The sequence below is a fragment of the Crotalus tigris genome, unplaced genomic scaffold (genome assembly GCF_016545835.1).
Source record: "Crotalus tigris isolate CLP2741 ecotype Arizona unplaced genomic scaffold, ASM1654583v1 scf7180000018540.1288718, whole genome shotgun sequence".
Taxonomy (NCBI): Eukaryota; Metazoa; Chordata; class Lepidosauria; order Squamata; family Viperidae; genus Crotalus; species Crotalus tigris.
Genome location: NW_024097064.1, coordinates 550,974 through 573,954, shown reverse-complemented (window position 1 = coordinate 573,954; position 22,981 = coordinate 550,974). Strand labels below are relative to the sequence as shown.

Here is a 22,981-nt window from a genome sequence, read left to right as displayed (position 1 = left end):
TGGCTAATGATGCAGCTGTGGTCTGGCTTTTGGTTTGTGGTCGTGCCTCATCATCAGTGTCGGTTTGGGTTTGCTTTTTGCGTGGATGTGTAATGATGACATCCTGTGTGGTTTTCGTGAGTGTGGGTCTGGTGTCATTCTTTGTGTTAGGGACTCGTTTGTCAATAAGGGTGGGTTTCCAAATGGCTGGTAGACGGGAGGTATCATCTCGTTATTCATGCTGTGTGGGCGTTTTTCTATCTCAATGGCCTCTCTGATTATTCTGTTATTAAAGTGTTCAGTTTTGGCGATAGTTCTGGTCTTTTTAAAGTCAATTTCATGTCCTGAAATTTCATGTCCTGTGGCTTGGACCAGGGAAGAAGTTGGTTCCTCTTTTTTGACTGAGTTCTTGTGTTCTTCAATGAATTCACTTATTCTTCTGTTGGTTTGTCCGATGTATGTGGTGGGGCAAGCGATGCATGGGATTTCATATACTCCTTGATTTTCTAATTCAATTTTGTCTTTCGGGTTTCTTAGGCTGGTGGATATTTTTCTGTTTGTGCAGAATGCTGTCTTGATGTTGTGTTTGTGGAGGATCTTGCTGATTCTGTCTGTGATGCCTTTTATGTATGGGAGGAGGGCTTTGCCGTTTTGGTGGGGGTTTCTTTTTGGATTAGATTGGTAATCTTATTTTTTTGGAATCTGTTGGATTAGTGAGAGTGTGTAGTTTGGTTTTTAAGTGTTGTTCGTCAGCTAAGCGTTTTGTTCTGGAGATGAGTGTTTTGGCTATGGAGTTGATCTGTGCTGGGTGGTGGTGTGAGAGTGCATGCAGATAGCGGTTTGTGTGTGTTTTCTTCTGGTAGATGGTGTGTCCTAGGGAGCCATTGGATTTCTTGTAGATTAAGACATCCAGGAAGGGAAGTTGATTATTAGCTTCTGTTTCCACGGTGAACTGTACATATATTTGTGTGTGTGTGTGTGTGTGTGTGTGTGTATGTGTGTGTGTGTATTTGTTTTTGTAGATTTTCATGGGTATAGGTATGCAGGTCTTGCATACCTGTACATGGAACACTTCGAAACCAATGCCTTAGACAAATCTGAACACAAACCCAAACTCTGGCTCAGATATGTAGATGACACTTTTGTAATTGGGCCACATGGGAAAGAAAAACTGGACAACTTCCTCACACATCTCAACAGCCTACACTCCAAAATACAATTCATAATGGAAATAGAAGCTAACAACTAACTCCCCTTTCTGGACATCCTAATCTACAAAAATCCCAATGGCTCCCTAGGACACACCATCTACCGAAAAAAAACACACACCAACCACTACTTAAACGCACAATCCCACCACCACCCTGCACAGATCAACTCCGTAGCTAAGACCCTCATCTCCAGAACCAAATGCCTAGCTGACAAAGACCACCTGAAAACTGAATTACGCACTCTCACAAACTTATTAATCTCCAATGGATTCCAAAGAAATACTATTACCAACCTAACCCAAAGGGAAACATCCCCCAAGGACCAAGACATAGAACAGTACAACGACATCGCCCTCCTCTCCTACATCAAAGGCACCACAGATAAAATCAGCAAAATTCTCCACAAACACAATATCAAGACAGCCTTTGGCACCGACCAAAAAATAGCCAACATCTTAAGAAACCCCAAAGACACGATCCAGCTAGAAAACCAAGGAGTCTATAAATACCATGCAAAATCTGCCCAGCCACATATATTGGACAAGCTAGTAGGAGAATAAATGCACACATCACAGAACATAAGAATGCAGTCAGAAAAGAAGAAAAAACTTCCTCCCTCTTCCAGCACCTTAAAGCTACAGGACATGAAAATGACTTTGAAGGAACCAAACTAATCTCCAAAACTGAACACCACAACAAGAGAATAATTATGGAAGCCATCAAAATAGAAAAACACCCCCACAACATGAATAAACGTGACGATATCTCCCGTCTACCAGACATCTGGAAACTAGCCCTAATCAACAAATGAGTCCTAGCCACAAAAACTGACACCGGACCCAGAACAACATAGTATGCCACTACCATTCACCCTCACCAGACCCAAGCCCAAGCCCAAACCCATCCCTCGGACAAAATGCAACCATCATCCAGAAGCCAAACCATGACGACATCACCAGCTGCTGCATCTCCTTCTGACTCCCACACAATGCAAACAGACACACGCCATGAACACAGAGCTAGACCACAAACTCGGAGCCAAACCAAAGCCTGGTATGGTACTTCACAGCCTTCAGCCGTGGACATCACATCACAGAACTCAGGAGGCTACAACACCAAAGCTCAGGATGTTACAACACAGCCAACCACCCAGGATGGTGCAACACAGAACTCAGGATATCACTACATTAGATCTCAGGATGTCATCACACAACCCACTACGCAGGTCGTTACAACACAAAAGACTAATGGGCACACAGCCAGCACATACTCAGGATGTTACAAAACAGCCAAACAATCCACAAACAATAGCTCCTACACAGCCAACCAATCTACCTACAGCAACGAAGCCAGCACTCCACCCCCCCACCAATATATATAGAGAGAGACGGCAGCTCCGATCACACTTTGCTCGCACAAGCACGAAGTCGAAGACTCCAGCCTGAAGATGACAAGTGGGACCTCGTCGAAACATCGCCAAGATATTCTCAATCTTACACGGGAAAAGACAGGAATATACTAAGACTTGCATATATATATATATATGTGTGTGTGTGTGTGTGTGTGTGTGTGTGTATATACAAACACACACACACACTGTATATACACACACACACACTGTATATACATACATACATACATACATACATACATACATACATACATACATATAGGTCTTTGGTTATTCGGGTTTTCTCCCTTTGTGCAGAATGCTGTCTTGATGTTGTGTTTATGGAGGATCTTGCTGATTCTGTCTGTGATGCCTTTTATGTATGGGAGGAGGGCTTTGCCGTTTTGGTGGGAGTTTCTTTTTGGATTAGATTGGTAATCTTATTTCTTTAGAATCTGTTGGATGTTAGTACATTAGTGAGAGTGTGTAGTTCGGTTTTTAAATGTTGTTTGTCAGCTTAGCGTTTTGTTCTGGAGATGAGTGTCTTGGCTACGGAGTTGATCTGTGCTGGGTGGTGGTGTGAGAGAGCGTGCAGATAGCAGTTTGTGTGTGTTTTCTCCTGGTAGATGGTATGTCCTAGGGAGCCATTGGATTTCTTGTAGACTAAGACATCCAGGAAGGGAAGTTGGTTATTAGCTTCTGTTTCCATGGTGAACTGTATTTTGGGGTGTAGGCTGTTAAGGTGTATGAGGAAGTTGTCCAGTTTTTCTTTCCCATGTGGCTAGATTATGAAGGTGTCATCTACATATCTGAGCCAGAGTTTGGGTTTGTGATCAGATTTTTCTAGAGCTTGGGTTTCAAAGTGTTCCATGTACAGGTTTGCAATGACAGGTGAGAGGGGTGATCCCATGGGTGCTCCTTCTATTTGTTTGTATTTTTGTCCGTTATAGATGAAGTATGTGTTGGATAGGCAGTGGTTGGTCAGATCTAGGATGTGTTTGGGGGGGTTATATTTGTTTTGGATAGCTGTCAAGGCTTCTTCGATTGGCACTTGGGTGAAGAGGGATATGACATCAAGGCTCACGAGTAGGTCGCTGGGCTGTAAGTTTTGTTTCTTTATGATCTCTAAGAAATGGAATGAGTTTTTTACGTGTGAGGTGATGGATTCTGCATAGGGCTGTAGTTGTTTGGCAAGAAATTTGGCTAGGTTTTGTAGAGGTGAGCCTATGGAGCTGACTATGGGTCTGAGTGGTGTTCCTTCTTTGTGTATCTTGGGGACACCATAGAGCTTAGGGCATCTGGATGATTTCTCTCTGGGAATGATTCTTTGCTGGATCTCTTTGCTAATGGGGGAGGCTTTTATTTTGGACCTGGTGGTTTTTTCCAGGTAGGTGGTGGGATCTGTATTTAGGGGTTTGTATGTAGATTCTTGGAGTAGGTTGGTTAATTTGGTTTGGTAGTCAGATGTGTTCATAACCACTGTGGCATTGCCCTTGTCTGCTGGTAAGATTATTATGCTGGTGTCTTCTTTCAGGTTAAGTAGTGCTGCCTTTCCTCTTTGGGTAAGTTGCTTTTGGGTGGCTTGCTGGTGCAGAGGATGTTGGTGATTTCAAGTCTGATTCTGTTCGCGTTGTCGGGGTTGATTTTGTTCAGGCTGGTTTCAACTCCACATATAATGGTTTCAGTGGGGATGGGTTTGGGAGCGACAGAATAATGTATCTAACCCAAAATTTGGGCGATGTGCAGACATCACTTCAGCTTCGAACTGTTGCAGGACCGCCTCCGCAATGACTCCTGAAATTGGGGATCCCATCGGCGTGCCTTTCACCTGCTCGTAGATGGTGCCCTGGAATGTAAAATATGTTTTAAGGCACAGGTTCATGAGTTGGATGAGGTGCAGAGTGAGTCCTGATGTCGCCCTTCCTCTTGTTGCAGGCGGCTCCTTATTACCGCAATAGCTAGGTCTTGTGGAATCGAGGTAAAGAGTGAGGTTACATCAAAAGATATTAAGACTTCATCCTCCTCTTAGCGATTTTATCCTGCTCAGGAACTCTTCTGATGATTTCTCTGTAGTTTCACTGTTCTCCACCAAATATCTAATCCGTCCGCTTAGCCATTTGGCCAACCCCGAAGTCAGTGTGTCCCTAAATGATACAATTGGTTGCAATGGGACCCCTTCCTTATGGATTTTTGGAAGCCCATAAAACCTGGCCATGGCTGAATCTCTATGGTCTCTAATTATGTTAAAAATACGAATCCTGGGTAAATCCATGCTATAAAATAATCCGAACACCAGGATAATACTAAAAACAAACCTTGTTTAATTAAAAGCTAAGTCTTTCATCAGTCAACACTACCGACATCATCAGACCATGATTCAAGATTGCTAGGAGTCCTTCTTATGCTGCCGGGCGGCTTTGCGCTTGGCTCCTTGACCTGGTTACCAGTCCATCCGTTCTCTCCATCTGGTTTCTTAAAGGGCCCACGTCCTTTATTGTGTTGATGCCCTCCGAAGCTGGTGTTTCCTTCCTCCTGGATCCAACCACTCTCCGTTTCTGTTCGCCGACTCTCACATCTGTCATCCTCTCTAGCCCCATTCCGTGGTCCGTTAGATCCTCTCTGGACTGGCTATGTTTGCGTGCGTTCGAGGGAGGGTGTGTGTCAAGCAGGTCCGGACGTCTATCAGTGCAATCCCTGGCGGCTGCATTCCTGCACACATTCCTCCACCCAAGGACGCTGTTTTCCTCCTCAGGTGTCCGTGAGTATGCTGTACTGCTTCTAGTTGTCCCCCTCCTCTTGAGGCTCCTCATTACTTGCTCGCACATTGGGTTCATCAGTTCTTTTGCTCTTTTTGCACACGTGTGGGGCTTCACCACATCACTTTCCATCATAGGTCTGTTTTCCTTTCCTATTCACATCAGTAGGATAACCCATCTCTCCCCTTATGTTGGCAGGCATCGTGAAGCAGGTGTCCTATGGGCTATCATCCAACCCCCTTTGTTGTTCACCCCTATTGTTGTTTCCCCTTTTTATGGGGTGAGTTGAAATATGCTTATCTGGGATACCTGGGGGGGGGGAGATGTTTCTTGTTCCTTCTCTGTTCTTATAGGTTCTTCATCCTGTGGATGGGTTATCTCCTCTATTCTTTCTTCCCTCTGATTTTGTGACAGATGTGCCAATTGTCTTTGTTGTGGATTCAGGTGTTGTTGTTCCCATATCTTAAATGTTTGGTATGCCGGGCAAAGCTCTATATGGCGATTGATGGAGTCGCTATCAAAAAGCCAGGGAGTGGATCAACTGTATAAGAACATTATTCAAACATATCGATTCCCACTGCAGTACAACCAGGACCAAAATTGAGGAAAGGAATCATCTGTTTCAGACCTGCAAGTATAATGGTTACCCCACTGGATTCATCAGGAAGTACAGTAGACCATACAGATCCCGCAAAAACTTGCAAGAAACTGACAAGACAACACAAAACGTGCGTATCTCCCTCCCATACATTAATGGTGTATCAGAGGCAACAGCTAGAATATTGGCCCCCTTTAATGTAAAAGTGGCCCATAGACCAGATCAAACTCTACGATCTAAGATCATGCACCCAAAAGATCCACTCCCCGATGAAGAAAAATCTGCAATAATTTATAAGATCGAGTGTAAGGACTGTTCCTGTAACTATGTTGGGGAGACCACGAAAAGATTAAAAACTAGGGTGCATGAGCATGCACTAGCGGTCAGAAGAAAGGAACAGCATTCACAGATTTGGGCCCACATGAATGATCATGGGCATGAATTTGACTTAATAGTGCACAGCCCATATCTAGGGACACTATTAAGGGGGAGCCATCTACTTAAAGAAGCCTGGCTTTCTGATGGCGACTCCATCAATTGCCATATAGAGCTTTGCCCAGCATACCAAACATTTAAGATATGGGAACAACAACACTTGAATCCACAACAAAGACAATTGGCACATCCCTCACAAAATCAGAGGGAAGAAATAATAGAGGAGATAACGCATCCACAGGATAAAGAACCTATAAAAACAGAGAAGGAACAAGAAACATCTCCCCCCCCCAGGTATCCCAGATAAGCGTATTTCAACTCACCCCATAAAAAGGGGAAACAACGATAGAGGTGAACAACAAAGGGGGTTGGATGATAGCAGGGACACCTGCTTCACGATGCCCGCCAACATGAGGGGAGAGATGGGTTATCCTACTGATGTGAATAGGAAAGGAAAACAGACCTATGATGGAAAGTGATGTGGTGAAGCCCCGCACGTGTGCAAAAAGAGCAAAAGAACTGATGAACCCAATGTGCGAGCAAGTAATGAGGAGCCTCAAGAGGAGGGGGACAACTAGAAGCAGTACAGCATACTCACGGACACCTGAGGAGGAAAACAGCGTCCCTGGGTGGAGGAATGTGTGCAGGAATGCAACTGCCAGGGATTGTGCCGATAGACGTCCAATGGTTGTTTTACGATCCTCAAGTGCTCTTTTTGAGCATGTGCAAGCACTTGGAGGATGGCTGTCAATCCGTCCATGCACCCAGTCCCCCTCCCTCTCAGGGCCATTATCCTCCCCCACCCCCAAGGCCATTGTAGTAATTCCTCTACCCCAGTCCTGGAACAAGCAGCTATTCTGGCATTCCTGCTCTGTCTTCCCCCTCTCTCCCCCTCCTTCCAGATCGCCTCAGTGCTTCTGTCCCTGGCTTAAGGCCCTTTGGTCCATCATCTTGGTCCATGTGAGTCGTGGTCGTCCCATCTATGGAGCCATCATCCTAATTATGTAAAATGCTGTCATCTTCTCATCCATCATTCTACTACTCCAATACTGCCAAGAAAGAGTTAAATGTCTTCTCAGTAGGCCGTGGTGCTGTTGTTCCCATCTCCTAAGTGTCTGGTAGGCCGACACAAGGTCTATATGCTGATTGATGGAATTTTCATTAGAGAGCTAGGCTTCCTTGAGTAGGCGGGCAGCCTTGGTAGTCTCACGAGCTATAACCTCTGTGTTAGCTAGATTGAAAGTGTGGCCAGAGCTGGACGTATGGGCCCATACTTGTAAGCATTGCTCCTGCCTTCTAATAGCCAGTTCATGTTCATGAACCCTGGTCCTCAGTCTTTTAGTGGTTTCCCCAGCGTAATTGCTTGCATAGTCCGTGCAATTAATTCTGTAAACCACAGATGATCTTTGACCATTGGGGAGCAGTTCTTTTGGATGCATGACCTTGGACCTAAGGGTGTGCTCGGGCCTGTGGGCAATGCTCACATTGTAGGGGGCCAACAGCCATGCTGTGGCCTCAGAGACACCATGAATGTAAGGGAGGATTGTTCGTGTGGCTGGCATTGCTGTCACATTGGAGCGTGAGTCTCTATAATTTCGATGTGGTCTACTATACTGTCTCACAAACCCCATGGGATAGCCATTACGCACGAAGATGTGATGGAGATGTTTTTTCTCCTCGGCTTTAGCTCTGCCCGTGCTACAATGGGAATTAACCCATTTAAACAGCGTCCGGATGCAGCTGATTTTATGTGCTACCGGGTGGTTGCTATTATAATGTAGCATTCTGTCTGTATGGGTGGATTTGCGATATAGAGACGTGCACAATGTGCCATTAGGGCGTCGGCTGATCAGTACATCCAGAAAGGCAAGACTGCCTTGGATCTCTTCTTCTGCGGTAAAACAATGTCTGGATATACTGAGTTCAGTTCCTCCAAGAATTTGGCGCTATCCTGTCTTTTGACAATCGCAAAAGTATCATCTACATAGCGTGCCCAAAATTTTGGGCGGCACCTAGACATTACTATTGACTCTAGCTGCTGAAGAACTGCCTCAGCAATAATGCCTGAGATGGGGGATCCCATTGGCGTCCCTTTTATTTGTTTGTATACCATGCCCCGAAAGGTGAAATATATCTTCAGGCATAGGGTTAGCAACTGTATTAAATCATTGGTATGGAGAAAATCCTTATGTTGTTCAGGCCCCTCTTGTAGGAGGTCCCTTATTGCCATGACCGCCAGATCTTGGGGGATAGAGGTAAAGAGTGAGGTAACGTCAAATGATATCATCTTTCTCTATCCTTAGGGGCTTTACTCTCTCCAGAAACTCCTCAGCCGATTTCACAGTGGTCTCATTGTTATCAACCAAGTGGCTGATGCGACCGCTAAGCCATTTGGCTAGTCCTGAAGTGGGTGTGTCCCTGAAAGACACAATAGGTCATAGGGGGACCTCCTCTTTGTGTACCTTCGGGAGACCATAGAACCTAGCCATGGCCGCGTCGCTGGGACGTATCGTCGTCAATGTGTCATCGTTGATTTTACCCCGATGTTTGAGGTTGCTAAGTACCTTATTGATGCGGTTTATGTGTGTTGTCATTGGATTTTTAGTGATTACTCTGTAGGCTGTAGTGTCATTAAGTAATGCCTGGGCTTTGTCAAAATACGCTGATCTGTCCATAAGCACAGTTGCCCTGCCCTTGTCAGTTGGGAGTATAACAATAGTGTTGTCCTTTTTTAGTTGTTCCAGGGCCTCTTCCTCCTCTCTAGGGAGCACCTGACACCATTTAGGGTGGGTTACTGGCCTGTCAGCAGGCCAGTAACCCACTGTCTGATTGTGTTTCTGACCTCATCATTGGCTTCCATGTGTTGGATGGTAAGCTCTAAAGACGCCACAAAGTCAATTGCCCGTGTGTCTATCAGGTTGTGGCCTGCATCCCGTTCTAAGAGGGAAATTTGTTCCTGGGTCAGGGGTTTGGAGGACAGATTGTGGACTAGCTTAATAGTGTGCCCACCGTTATCTGGCGCCTGTAAGATGTATATGTATTGTCTTTGCTTTCTACTTCCTTCATTCTGGCTGATGGCTTTAATAGTAACTCTACATAAATACATTAGATTTGATTTAATACTGAGATTTCTTTTACATATACACTAGACAAAACAAAGTGTACAGTAGTATGCTTTCTTACTTTCTGGTTAACTTTTCTGGAATAAATTAATTTCTTAAAGCATTAATTTAATTTCTTTAGAAAGCCCTTAGCAAAATGTGGAAGCATTTCTTCCAAACTCAGGTAAGTCATTAACCACTCTTTCTGTCAGAAAGAAGCTATAATTATCATATATAGTTAGGACTTTCAGTTTACATTATTTGATAAATGAATTTAACAATGTTGAATTTCAGCTGCTTTTATATTTCAGCAGAAAGAAATAGGTAAAATAAATGATACTACCTCTTTTAAAGAAATGAAAAAAATAGCCTTTGGATGAGTTTGTGCTAACTCTCACTGTAACAAATATTTAAAAAACTTCAATGAGCTATTCTTTTCCCTAAAGAAAGAATTCTATCCATTCCTAATTAGGACACCATATGATTGTATTAGAGGGATAAAAAGTAAATGATATTATGATACACAATTTATATATAATCTGCTTAACCCTTGGATTTTCTGTACACTAATACACTGAATCTTTGGCTCTTAAATTTCCAGCAGCTTTAGAAATGCCATGAATGCAGATATAGCTCTGTTAAATTTTCCTAATTAAATATTTCTAGAAAGTAGGAACAAAAGCAAATTTGCTTTTTATTTTTTTTAAAATATATTTTATTAGTTTTATAGTTTTAACAAAAAGTATTTAAGACACACTGTGGTGTTTGGGTAAACACAGATTCCAACATAAAATCACACAATAACAACTCAACTTAATACATTCGCTATAATCTCTCTATTTCCCTCAAGTAACATAATAAATTTAATATATTTCATTTCTATCCTAAATTTCTATTACTACTAAACCTGTTTATTAAAACTTTATCAATTTCAATTACCATAATCAAATAATGTTTTACATCAACATATAACCCCTCCAAATATCTCTTGCAACAAATTTGCTTTTTATTATGAATGAATATAGAATTGTTTGTGTTTTATTACTTTCTACAAGCAGGGCTTTTTCTTGTCATAGAACGCCCAGAACAGAGTTCCGGCACCTTTTTTGGATGGAACTTTGTAGGGTAGACAAGGTGGGTTGCATGATATGTGTGAGTTCCGGCACCTTTTTTTTTTTTTTTACAAAAGAAAGCACTACCTACAAGATTTGTTTTTCCACAAGCAATCCATTGCACTGGGTTTGTTCCCAAAAACTTCAGTAAAGAGCAATGGAAAATTTTCATAGTTAAAAGACATTAATTGAGGTTTTTTTTTAGCATGTTGGATATAATTTAAGAAGTAGACACTTTTAATGAATACAAAGTACATTCAAAATACTTATATACCAGTATAAATGCACTTAGCATTTAAATTATTGGAAACAAGGTAACTTACTGTGGTATTATTAAAAGGTAGACAAGGCCAAATAAGGCAGCTAGAATCAGTGACAAAACTACAGAACTGGTGAAATATTCATCCTGAAGTTGGTGATACTGTGAATGAAATAGAGAAGGAGAGAGACAGATTTAGTTAACCATTTGCTTTGCATTTTGTGATTCTGAAGACACAAACAACTATGCTAAAAATGAAGTACAAAAAAAGATTTTAAATCCTAAAATTTGCCAATTACATATTTCATTTTAAATATTTACAGTTAGCCCAGAATTGGGGGGAAATCCTCTTCTAAACTTCAGAATACTTTGCAAATCAGAATAAGTCTTTCCATCACTCCTTATCTTGGAATCAGGAAAAGAAGGAAAAAATCCTAGATAAATGTGTGCTATCCTTGAAATAAAGTTGTCTGCTATTATGAAAACAACAAAGGAAAGCCCTAGCCTTTACACCTCAGACTGGGAAGGAAGGGTGGAATGTTATCTTTGCAGTTATCTCAGGTCTCAGAAGTGCTAACATAGTAGCCTTCATTTCCACCCAAAGCTCTCATCATTTTTATTATATTAGAAGTATTAATATTTTATTAACTGTTATTAATAACTTTCCTTTAGGACCAGACTTTTCTAATTATAGTTATCCAAACTGATTTTAGAGACCTTCTACAAAGCTAGGATTTATACATTTTTAAGCAGGTCAAATATTATAATTCATTCAAAGCTATTGAAAAAGACAGCTGAATAAAGGTTCAATAATTCTAAGGAAGAAATGATCTATGGGAAATAACTCAGTGGGGAAGACAAATTTATTTCTGAAACTAGGAGAAAAAGTTCAGCTTGAAGAGGATTTCTTGCATTTATAAGAAATCTCTCTGATTTCTTAATGAAATCATGAAAAATATTGATATCCTTTGCCCAAAAGAAAATAAAATCTTTTTTTTTCTTGTTGAAATTGTTTATCTAGAATAAAGCCAAACCTATTTTATCACAAACTGTGTTCTTTGTTTATCACTGCAATTTGTTTGTGAAACACTCTCACAAAATACTACATAATTGATTTTCAATCAAAGCCAGTCCCAACAAACAATATCACAACTTAGTAGCAGTAGCTAGTAAAAACAAAAGTGATTAAACAGTTGTAGGGAGAACTGCCAAATATTAATTGAATAAAGAAAAAAGAGTATGTATTTGTTGTATGTTGATTTTCTCCAAATAAAAATATTGAAACATGAAGTGTTAATATGAACAATGCTTCAAGTTTCTTTCAATATTTTTTGCAAAATAGGAGCATTTTGATCTAAAATTATGAAAAGGTCACAATATCCTGATAATTTAAGGAAGAAACTAGGATCCTATAGTCAGGCAAGACAACAACTATCTGATATCACAAAGGTACATTTTATTTGCTTTCTCCTTACATATAAAGAAAGAAGGAAGAGACTCTAGAGATTACAAACACAAAGATTATATTCCCTCATTGCTGTAACACCAAGGCAAGATTTACTATTCTACCTAAAACCACATGATGAAAAATAATAAGTCTGTGATGAATAAAGCCAACCCTTTCCTGAAAGTACTTTCTTCATTTCTGTTTCTTTCAGATGAAGAACACTGTGAAAAATATCTCGAGGACCTCAGGTTTGGAAGGCTAAATCTTGCATTTACAAAAAAATGCAACCCATCTTTAAGAAAAGTCTTACCTACCTTTTGCTCACGTTCTATCTGCTTATACCTTAGAGTAAAAAAGTTTAGATCTGCCATTTCTGATTCAGTTTGCCGAGCCTCTATTAAGCGGCTGATATACCGGTTAACTCGGGTTCCAGGAGTGTTATATATAACATTTGTAGAAAAAGAGGAACGATTCCTGAGTTTTTCAGAGGCTGTTCTTAATGCCCTTCTCTGTGGCAAAAATTAAAAATAAAAGGTGAGCGATAGGACTAACAATATATTTGAAAGATTAAGCAACACTATATTGTAGCATTACATGAGGTACAGATTGCTCTGTCTTGTGAAAAATCTATAAACTTATAAAAAAATATAGCAGTAGCAGCCAATATTTACTGTCCACCCTCAAACTGACTAATATCAGGTGTCATAAACTTGTGAAATGTGAAAAAAATCTGTAATTTATTACAGATGAATGAATACTTTCTATCATGTCTTTATTTATTTTTTTAAAAAAAATGTCCATAGGGACATATGTTCTTAATATATTTTTTCAAACTATTACAGAAATGGTAATGGAGAATTTTTATATGGAAATTGTACTTCATAGCATTGCCAAGAATCATACTAGGAAACTGAAGCTCTTGAAACATTTCTAACTTCTTCATGTAAATAACAATCTCAATTATGTTCAAAGATATACATTGGTCCCTTTGTTATAAAGCATGGATTAAGCCTAACTGATCATTTTGGAAGCCAGTAGAATCTGGTAACAAGTTTAAAATGAATGTGAGAGAGGAAAGCAATATATCACAGAGATTACTCCTGCAATATTTAATTTCCTGGATAAGTGGGCAGAAGGAATAATTTAGAATTGAAACTTTTCAAATCTGTCATTCACTTCTCAATGAAAGACCACAAAACTACTGCTCTGTGCTTGGTGAACAAAACTGTGTAATACCTCCATCTAGTGGAAAATAAAATATACATTTATTTATTACAATATAAAATTGATTAAGGATGGATTATTTTTAAAGGGAACAGACTTTAGGATGAAACTATGCCACTTTTTTTCAATATTTAACAACAGAAAAAGATTATATTTTGTATAAAACCAGGAAATGTTTAAGACTTATTTGATCTTAATGAGGGAAAAATATCTTCTACAGATATATATAAATATAAAAAGAGGATCGGATTTTGATCATGTGATTGCAACAACCAACTTAACTTATTTCTTTCTTCTTGCAGATGCCACTATTTATAATCTGTTTAGGTAATGGAAACGTTATCTTATAAATAATAAATGACTCTTATGAAAAAATAAACCAATAAACTTGAAAATAAAAAATTATATTAAGAAGTGGAGGGTGTGCAAGACAAAATGGTTTTATACAAAGTTTGCTACACAGAAATAATTTTTGATTCTTGAATATGGATTTAATGCAAAAGAAGGAGATTATGAAAATCCAGTGCTATTTATGGAAAAATTCATATGGCAGTTTATCCAATGCAATTTGGCTACGGATTAGAGACAGAAACACAGATTAGTTTCCACTTTCATACAAAAATGAGATCCAATCCAATGCTAAAATTCTTGTTTGAATTTTCAATAAGGCATCTTTGGCAACAATATGGAAAAAAATATTTTCCTCTATATTTGGCTCCCTATCCATATCTTCCCTCCCACATACAAGTACATTAAAATGTTCTGATCTGAAAGCCATTGGTAAATTTATTGAGCTGGGGAAAAAGGAAAAACTAAACCATCTGTATGTATTTAAAAAAATAGTTTTGAAAAAATGCTTTTTAAAAATATTTCTGTTTAGAAAAATTAAATTTCTTGTATTAATTATTTTACTACATCCAATTTTTATAAATAGTTTATCCTTTTTCTATGTCCAACAGAGGATCCAAAGTTACTTCTAATTGTTTCACTTCTAATTACTTCAGTTCATTCTTCAATGTGTTGTTTAGTTTTGCATAGCTTTCTTCTAGTTGATGCTAAAGAATATAAGTCATGCAATAAATGGTTTGGCTGAAACCCCTTCTACTATTAAAATGGTAGAAGGAATTAATTTGTTTGTAAGAAGCTTTTCAGATGACACTTAAGTTTAATATCTTTTTGTAGCAAATTGTTAAATTTCCTTAGCAATTGTTTATTTTGTTAATCTTAAAAGTGTTGGATTAATCTGTACAGATGAAAAGTACAAATTCCACATTTGAATGGTTCATGTTTATCTAAATTCAAAGACGAACACCTGTTCATATCTCCACAAATTAAAATATCTCTCCTGCAATTTCAAGAAATATTTGGAATTTTTTGCGAGGTAGAGGAAATTTGGTTATATTAACATTTGGAGTACAGATTGAAGCAATTGTTTTTCTTTGTTCAGTCTGTAATTATCTTTTTCTGAATAGATAGTTAAGGCTATTGATGCTAGTTGAAAATATATGATTCACAATGCCTGATATTAGATTAATTGATGAAGAAAGAGCAGCTGTTTGATCAATTTTTGATGCCAAGAAGACTTCCAAGTAGAATATTTCATCTATAATAATAATAATAATAATAATAATAATTAGTCAATTGCAAAAGGCGGCCTTATTAGGAACTGCTTCCATCCTGCGACGATATCTGTAATACCATCAAACATCCACATCTGCCTATCCCAGGTCCTGGGTAAGGACTCGATAGGTAGACAAAATGCCAAATCCAGTCTGAACATCTGGCTGACTGTGCGATGATCGATAATAATAAAGTTGGAAGGACCTTGGAGGTCATCTAGTCCAACCCCCCTGCTCAGGCAGGAAACCCTACACCATTTCAAACAAATGGCTGTCCAGTCTCTTCTTAAAAACTTCCAGTGTTGGAGCATTTACTGCTTCTGGAGGCAAGCTGTTCCACTCATTAATTGTTCTAACTGTCAGGAAGTTTCTCCTTAGTTCTAGGTTGCTTCTCTCCTTGATTAGTTTCCACCCGTTGCTTCGTGTCCTGCCTTCAGGTGCTTTGGAAAATACCTTAATTCCCTCTTCTTTATGGCAGCCCCTGAGATATTGGAACACTGCTATCATGTCCCCCCTTGTCCTTCTCTTCATTAAACTAGACATACCCAATTCTAGCAACCGTTCCTTATATGTTTTAGCCTCCAGTCCCCTAATCATCTTTGTTGCTCTTCTCTGTACTCTTTCTAGAGTCTCAACATCTTTTTTACATCGTGGTGACCAAAACTGAATGCAGTATTCCAAGTGTGGCCTTACCAAGGCATTAAAGAGTGGTATTAATACTTCACGTGATCTTGATTCTATCCCTCTGTTAATGCAGCCTAGCACTGTGTTGGCCTTTTTGGCAGCTGCAGCACACTGCTGGCTCGTATTTAAGTGATTGTCTACTAGGACTCCGAGGTCCCTCTCACAGTTACTACTATTGAGCATGGTGCCACCTATGCTGTACTTGTGCATTGGTTTTTCTTGCCTAAATGTAGAACCTTGCTTTTTTCACCATTGAATTTCATTTTGTTAGTTAGTGCCCAGTGTTCAAGTCTGTCCAGATCCTTCTGTATCTATCTGTATCCATCATCTATTCTTCTTCTTCTTGTGCTATATCCGTTATCGGATGTTGGTGATCATGTTGGCAATCCTGTTTTTATCAGCCGTGCGAAAAAATGCTGCTGAGTTTTGTCTAAACCAGTCCCTTAGATTTTGATTTGATTTCATCTATACTTACCGTATATGCTGGCGTATAAGACGACTTCCGGAAGCGCTAAACTCGGCGCCAAAGACGGGGGTCGTCTTATACGCCGAGTTGTCTTATACGCCGGAAATACTGGTAGTTTCCGGCATATAAGATGACGTTCTAGGAATGCGGCTCGGCGATAAAGACAGGGGTCGTCTTATACGCCGGGTCGCCTAATACGCCGGCATATACGGTAATATTTTTTCTTCAAGACTAGATGTTAAAAGTCTAGTATTTCTAGAATATCTTCTCTTTTTAAGTATTTCCAGTAGGGCATATGGAACAATCTCAATTACTACATCACTAAATTTAATGAGAGTTATTGTACTTATAATTGTTAATCACTTATTAAGATGCTTTATGGAACTTGTTAAAGAATACCATGATTTCGTTATTTTGATATTGGAAATATTGATCTATACCCGAAGGATATTTTGGGTATAGTTAGAATTTAACTTGTTATTATGTGCTGATGATAATTTGTGCATTTTTTAAAAAATAATTACTAATATATTTACATTACATTCAGAAATATGAATATAGTACAAAATACTATATTATATATAGCATGTGAAAATATATCCTGAAAATATCCTGAAAATACAAGTATCAATGGAAACTATTAATATGTGTTTGGCTTGCCTGATATTTCTTAAATTCTCATATATATCCATCTTTGCAGATTTGGGCTATAGAATGAGTAATAAAACACGTATAACTTCAATTTACTTAGATACATATTTAGAGAATCTCCATGTTAATATCTGTCAGATATTTTGACACATAAAGTATTGAGAAAGCCTAAATATGGGCTGGGTGGCCTTCTTCTGAATAATATCCTCAGCTTTCCTGACTTTTAACTTTTATTAACAGAATAACAGAGTTGGAAGGGACCTTGGAGGTCTTCTAATCCATGCCTCTGATCAAGCAGACTATACTATTTCAGACAAATGGCTGTCCAATCTCTTCTTAAAAATTTCCAGTGATGGAGCACCCACAATTTCTGCAGGTAAGTTGTTCCACTAGTTAATTGTTCTTACTGTCAGGAAATTTCTCCTTAGTTCTAGGTAGGTTCTCTCCTTCATAAGTTTCTATCCATTGCTTCTTGTCCTGCTTTCAGGTTCTTTTGGAGAATAGGTTGATCCTCCCTTCTTTGTGGTAGCCCTCAAATACTGGAACATTGCTATCATATCATCCTAGTTCTTTTTTTCACTAAACCTAATTCCTGCCATTTATCTTCAAATGTTTTAGCCTCCAGTCTCGTAATCATTTTTGTTAGTCTCTTCTGCATTCTCAACATCTTTTTTATTTCATGGTGATCGAAGCTGGATACAATATTTCAAATGTGGTCTTACCAAGGCATTATAAAGTGGCACTAACCACTCTATAACTTATAAAATATAAAAGTATAATTTATAAATAAAGTACTCAGAGGTCTGATAGTTCAGTAGTTAAAGCCTCTGAATTTGTCAGCTGGAAGAGCTGGGTTATGAGACTCAAGTGTCATGTGAAAGAGTAGGTGCCCTTACTTGCTCCAGATCCTGCCCACCTAGCAATGGAAAAGCATGCAAATGCAAATAGATAAATAAGTACCAATTCAACAGAAAATTAACAGCATTTTGTGTGCCTTGGCATGTAGTCATTCTGGCCACATGACCATGGAAGTGTCTTCAGACAACACTGGCTCTCTCAGCTAACAAGTGGAGATAAGCAATGCTTCTTAGAGTCATATTTGATTGGACAGGAGAAACATTTATCTTTTTTACCTTTACTAACACTTCACATGATCTTGATTCTATCCCTCTGTTAATGCAGCCTAGCACTGCATTGACTTTTTTGGCTGCTGCCACACATTCCTGGCTCATATTTAAGTGATTATCCACTAGAACTTTTAGATCCCTCTCGCAGTTACTACTATTGAGCAGTATTTTGTACCTGTGCATTTTGTTTTCTTGCCTATTTGCAAAATTTTATTTTTTCACCAGGGAGTTTCATTTTGTTAGATAGGGCTCAGTGTTCAAGTCTATCAAGATCCTTCTGGATCCTGAGCCTATCTTCTGGGGTGTTAGCTATTCCACCAGCTTGATGTCATCTGCAAATCTGATGAATTCTTCATCTATCCCCTCATCTAAACATTTATAAAAATGTTGAAGAACACTGGGCAAAGACAGAGTCTTGCGAGACCCCACTACTACTTCCCTCTATGTAGATGTAGTTCCATTCAGGACTACCTGTTGAGCGTGGTTTGTCAACCAGTTACAAATCCATCCAAGTAGTAGATTGTGGTCTATTTTATCAAATACCTTATTGAAGTCCAAGTATATTATGTCCACAGCATTTTGCTGGTTCACTAATTTAGTCACTTCATCAAAGAATGCAATAATATTTGTTTGGCATGATCTATTTTTGACAAACCCATCTTAGCTTCTAGTTATAACTTTGTTGCTTCTAGGTGTTCACAGATCTGTTGCTTGATTATTAGGTATTAATGTTAGACTGATTGGTGTGTAGTTTCCTGGATCTATTTTTTTCACTTGTTTAAGATTGAAACCACATCAGTTCTTTTCCAGTGCTCTGATAGTTCCCAGTGCTCCATGATGTTTGAAATATATTGTTCAGTGATTCCAAGATTAAATTAGAATAGAATAGAGCTGGAAAGGACCTTGGAGGTCTTCTAGTCCAGCCCCCTGCTCAAGCAGGAGAACCTATACTATCTCAGACAAGTGATTGTCCAGTCTCTTCTTAAAAACCTCCAGTGATGAATACCCACGATTTTCAAAGGCAAGCCATTCCACTGGGTTAATTGTCCTCACTGTTAGGAACATTCTCTTTAATTCCAGGTTGCTTCTCTCTTTGATCAGTTTCCAACCATTATTTCTTGTCCTGCCCTCTGGTGCTTTGGACAATAATTTGACCCCCTCTTCTTTGTGGCAGCCTCTCAAATACTGGAATACTGCTATCATATCTCCCCTATTTCTTCTTTTCTTTAGACTAGCCAAACCCAAGTCCTGCAGCCATTCTTCATATGTTTTAATCTCCAGGCTTTGGATCATCTTAGTTGCTTTTCTCTGAACTTTTTCCAAGGTCTCAAAATCTTTTTTATAGCATGGTGACCAAAATTGGTTGCAGTATTCCAGGTGTGGTCTCACTAGGGTTTTATAAAGCGGTACTAATATTTTGTGTGATCTTGGTTCTATGCCTCTGTTTATACAACCCAGGATTGTATTAGCTTTTTTGGCTGCTGCTGCACATTGCTGGCTCATAGTCAAGTGATAGTCCACTAGGACTCCAAGGTCCCTCTCACAGTTACTGTTTTTGAGCCATGTCTCATCTAATCTGTACTTATATCTTTGATTTTTCCTATCTAAATGTAAAACTTTGCTTTTCTCCACAATAAAACTCATTTTGTTGGAGAGGACCCATTGTTCAAGTTTGTCAAGATCTTTTTGGATCTTGAGCTTGTCTTCTGGGGTATTAGCTATTCCTGCCAGTTTAGTGTCAGCTGTAAATTTGATGAGTTCCCCTTCTATTCTCTCATCTAAGTCATTGATGAAGATATTGAAGAGTACTGGGCCTAAGATGGAGCTTTGTGGTACCCCACTGCTTCTCTCCATGTGGATGTAGTACCATTGAGGACTACTCATTGAGTACAGTTTGTCAGCCAGCTACAAATCCATCTGGTGGTGATATTGTCTATTCCACTTTTTTCTAGCTTACCAAGCAATAGGTTATGGTCTACTTAGTCAAATGCCTAACTGAAATCTAAATATACTATGTCCATGGCATTTCAATGGTCTACTAATTTGGTCACTTTATCAAAGAATGAAATAAGATTGGTTTGGCATGATCTGTTTTTAACAAACCTTGCTGGCTACCAGTTATTACTTTGTTTGCTTCTAATTGTTCACAGATCTGTTTTTGGATTATCTTTTCCAGAATCGTCCCAGGTATTGATGTCAGACTGGGTCTGTTTTTTTTTCCCTTTCATGAAGATGGGAACCACATCAGCCCTTTTCCAATCCTCAGGTACTTCCCCGGTGCTCCAGGATTTTTGAAAGATATGGTGCAATGTTTCTGAGATAACATCTTCCAGTTCCTTCAGAACTCTGTAATGTAATCTGTTGGGTCCTAGTGATTTATATTCGTCAAGGTCGAATAGGTGTTCTCTTACCATTTTCTTGCTTATTTTAAATTTTGTTTCTAGTTTTTCTTTTGCAGTATTTCTGTAATGCCAACTATGTCATACCCACCCTTGTGTACTGTTGCTTCTAGTTCACCCTGTTTGTTCTCCAAGCTTTGAGCATTAATATATAAACATTTAAGACTTTTATGTCTGCCATGGGTATATTTCCTGGACTTCCTGATGATTGTTTGATTTTTTTTCTTTTTTCTCATCACTCCCTACCGCTTTATTTGATTTGTTTTCTTGGGATTTATGATTGGTTTTGTGTTCTAGAGATCTTAATGATTGGTCACTCTTCCCCCTCAATTTTAGTTTAAAGCCCTTCTAAAGAGTTGGACCAGTCTTTTTCTGAGTACATTTTTCCCTGTTTTCATGAGGTACAGCCATTCCTTGCAAAGAGTTCTTCGCATAGGAAATATAGTCCATGGTCCAGGAAACCAAAGTTTTCTTGGTGACACCAACCCTTTAGCCAATGGTTTATTTCTAGAATTCTTTTTCCCCTCAGTGGGTGTTGGCCTTTTGTTGAGAGTACTGATGAGAACATTACTTATGCTACTAACTCCTTAACTTTATTGCCTAGCTGCTTATAGTCTCTTAGTATTGTGCTCAGGTTCTTTATTGTGTCATTCGTCCCAATGTGAAGGAGTAGCAGAGGGTAGTAATCTGTGGGCTAATTATTTTGGTTAGGTTCTCAGCCACATCTTTTATTTTTGCTCCTGAGAGACAACATATCTCTCTGGATTATATTTCCAGTCTGCAGATGGCTGGTTCTGTTCCTTTGAGAATAAAATTTCCTATCACCAGCACTCACCTTTTTGGAGCTTTGTGTGTGTGCAGTCTGAGGTGCTTTTCTGTTTGTCTCAGGTATATTTGTTGATGTGACTTTTTTAGGGATATTTGGTGTTGTTTCTTTGCTAGGTGTCGGCATGTTTTCTTTGAGGGGGAGGTTGTGGGTCTGTGTATCTAGGGGGAGAAATCAATTGCTCAATTTTAATGGGGCTGCTTCTCATCGGGTTAGATTGGGCAATAGGGTTTTGTAAGATGTTTGCTGCTTCTTCCTTTGAGTGTTGTATTTCCTTCTATGTGTGACATACCTCCATTTGTCTTCCTCCAAGAGTTTATTGGTAGGGTCAAATCCTCTGGAAGTTATTTGTCCACTGTTTGATTCAGTTTGGGTATAGCTTTCTTGCATAGGTTGGAGTTTGGCTAGAGTTGCCTCTAGATCAGAAGTCCCCAACCTTTTGGGCACCAGGGAGAGAGGTTTTTTCACAGACCACAGGCTGCATGGTTTTGTGTGCTGCCTGCATCTCCTGGATGGGGCTTTGCTTGTTTGTGTGGACAGGTTGCTGGCATGCCACAGCCTGGTACTGGTCCACAGACCGGGGGTTGGGCACCCCTGCTTTAGATCTCTTACTTTTTCCTCTAGTAGTTCACTTTGTTTACATTTAATGCATGTATAATTTGGATGTTTTTTGGGAATAAGCACATACACGGAACATCCATTGCATACCACAGCAGTCTCTGTCACCTGTTCCATGAATTTGTTATTTGAAAATCCCTCTTTTATGGTTGGTGGATGTGCTTTGTTGTTAGCTATGCTTCTACCTTCTCTGTTCTAGGTAATTATGCCATTCGCAGTCCCAGGTCTACTGCTGTTTGCAGTCCCTCGTCTACTGCAATCTATACCACCCTGTTTACTGCCGTTCACACCACCTGGTGTACTGCCATCCGCAGGTCCTGGTCTACTGCCATCCGCAGATGACATATGTCAGTTCCTTCAGAACTTCGGCATGTAATATATGAGTTCCTTGTGAACTCATCTAGGATGGACAGATGTTGTTCTAGTTCAGTTCTTGGAGTAAATAAATGTGAATGAATATTTTAGATAAAATCACAGTGTCTTTAAAAATATTTGATGCATTGCAATAAAGTTTGGAATGATATGAAACATTATATAACACTATATACTGAAAGTTAGGCACATCTCAATGTAATTATAATTTTCTATACGACAATACACGGTCAACTAGGTTAATACATTTACCAATGTTGGACAACTAATTTGTTGGCAATATTCAGGGCATGGAGAATCCATTTCTATTATTCAGTCATAAATTTTCATGTAGTAAATAGTTCAAATATGTTGAATCCAAAAATATTAAATTGTGTCTAAGTCAAATAATTAATATACATCCAGAATATTACAACTTTTGAATATTGCAAAGGCTTACATTTTAATTATGGCTAATTTAATCTTATTCTAGTTGTATTTCCAGTGACAGAAGGATTTATTTATTCCTTTTCTGTACAAATGCAAAACAAACAGTAATCCAAAATATTATTTAAGAATAGCAATAGCACTTAGATTTATATATTGCTCCTTCATGCTTTACAACATTCTCTGGATGGTTTACAAATGTCAGCATATTGCCCTCAATAATCTGGGACCACATTTCACCGATCTCCAAAGGATGGAAGGCTGAGTCAATTTTGAGCTAG

The 22,981-nt window shown here is 39.0% G+C and overlaps 1 protein-coding gene across 7 annotated transcripts in view; it reads right to left on the bottom strand.

Moving 5' to 3' along the window:
• Positions 1–22,981, bottom strand: part of ADCY1 (adenylate cyclase 1) — a 451,138-nt gene that overhangs the window by 88,154 nt on the left and 340,003 nt on the right. For 6 of the 7 annotated variants that reach the window (XM_039353930.1, XM_039353932.1, XM_039353935.1 and 3 more), the window contains exons 9-10: positions 12,603–12,797; positions 10,906–11,003 (exon numbers count right to left, since the gene is read on the bottom strand). In XM_039353930.1, the coding sequence (XP_039209864.1) occupies positions 10,906–11,003; positions 12,603–12,797 (293 nt within the window). The remainder of the gene's footprint in view (positions 1–10,905; positions 11,004–12,602; positions 12,798–22,981) is intronic. The other variant, XM_039353931.1, reaches the window with a different exon arrangement.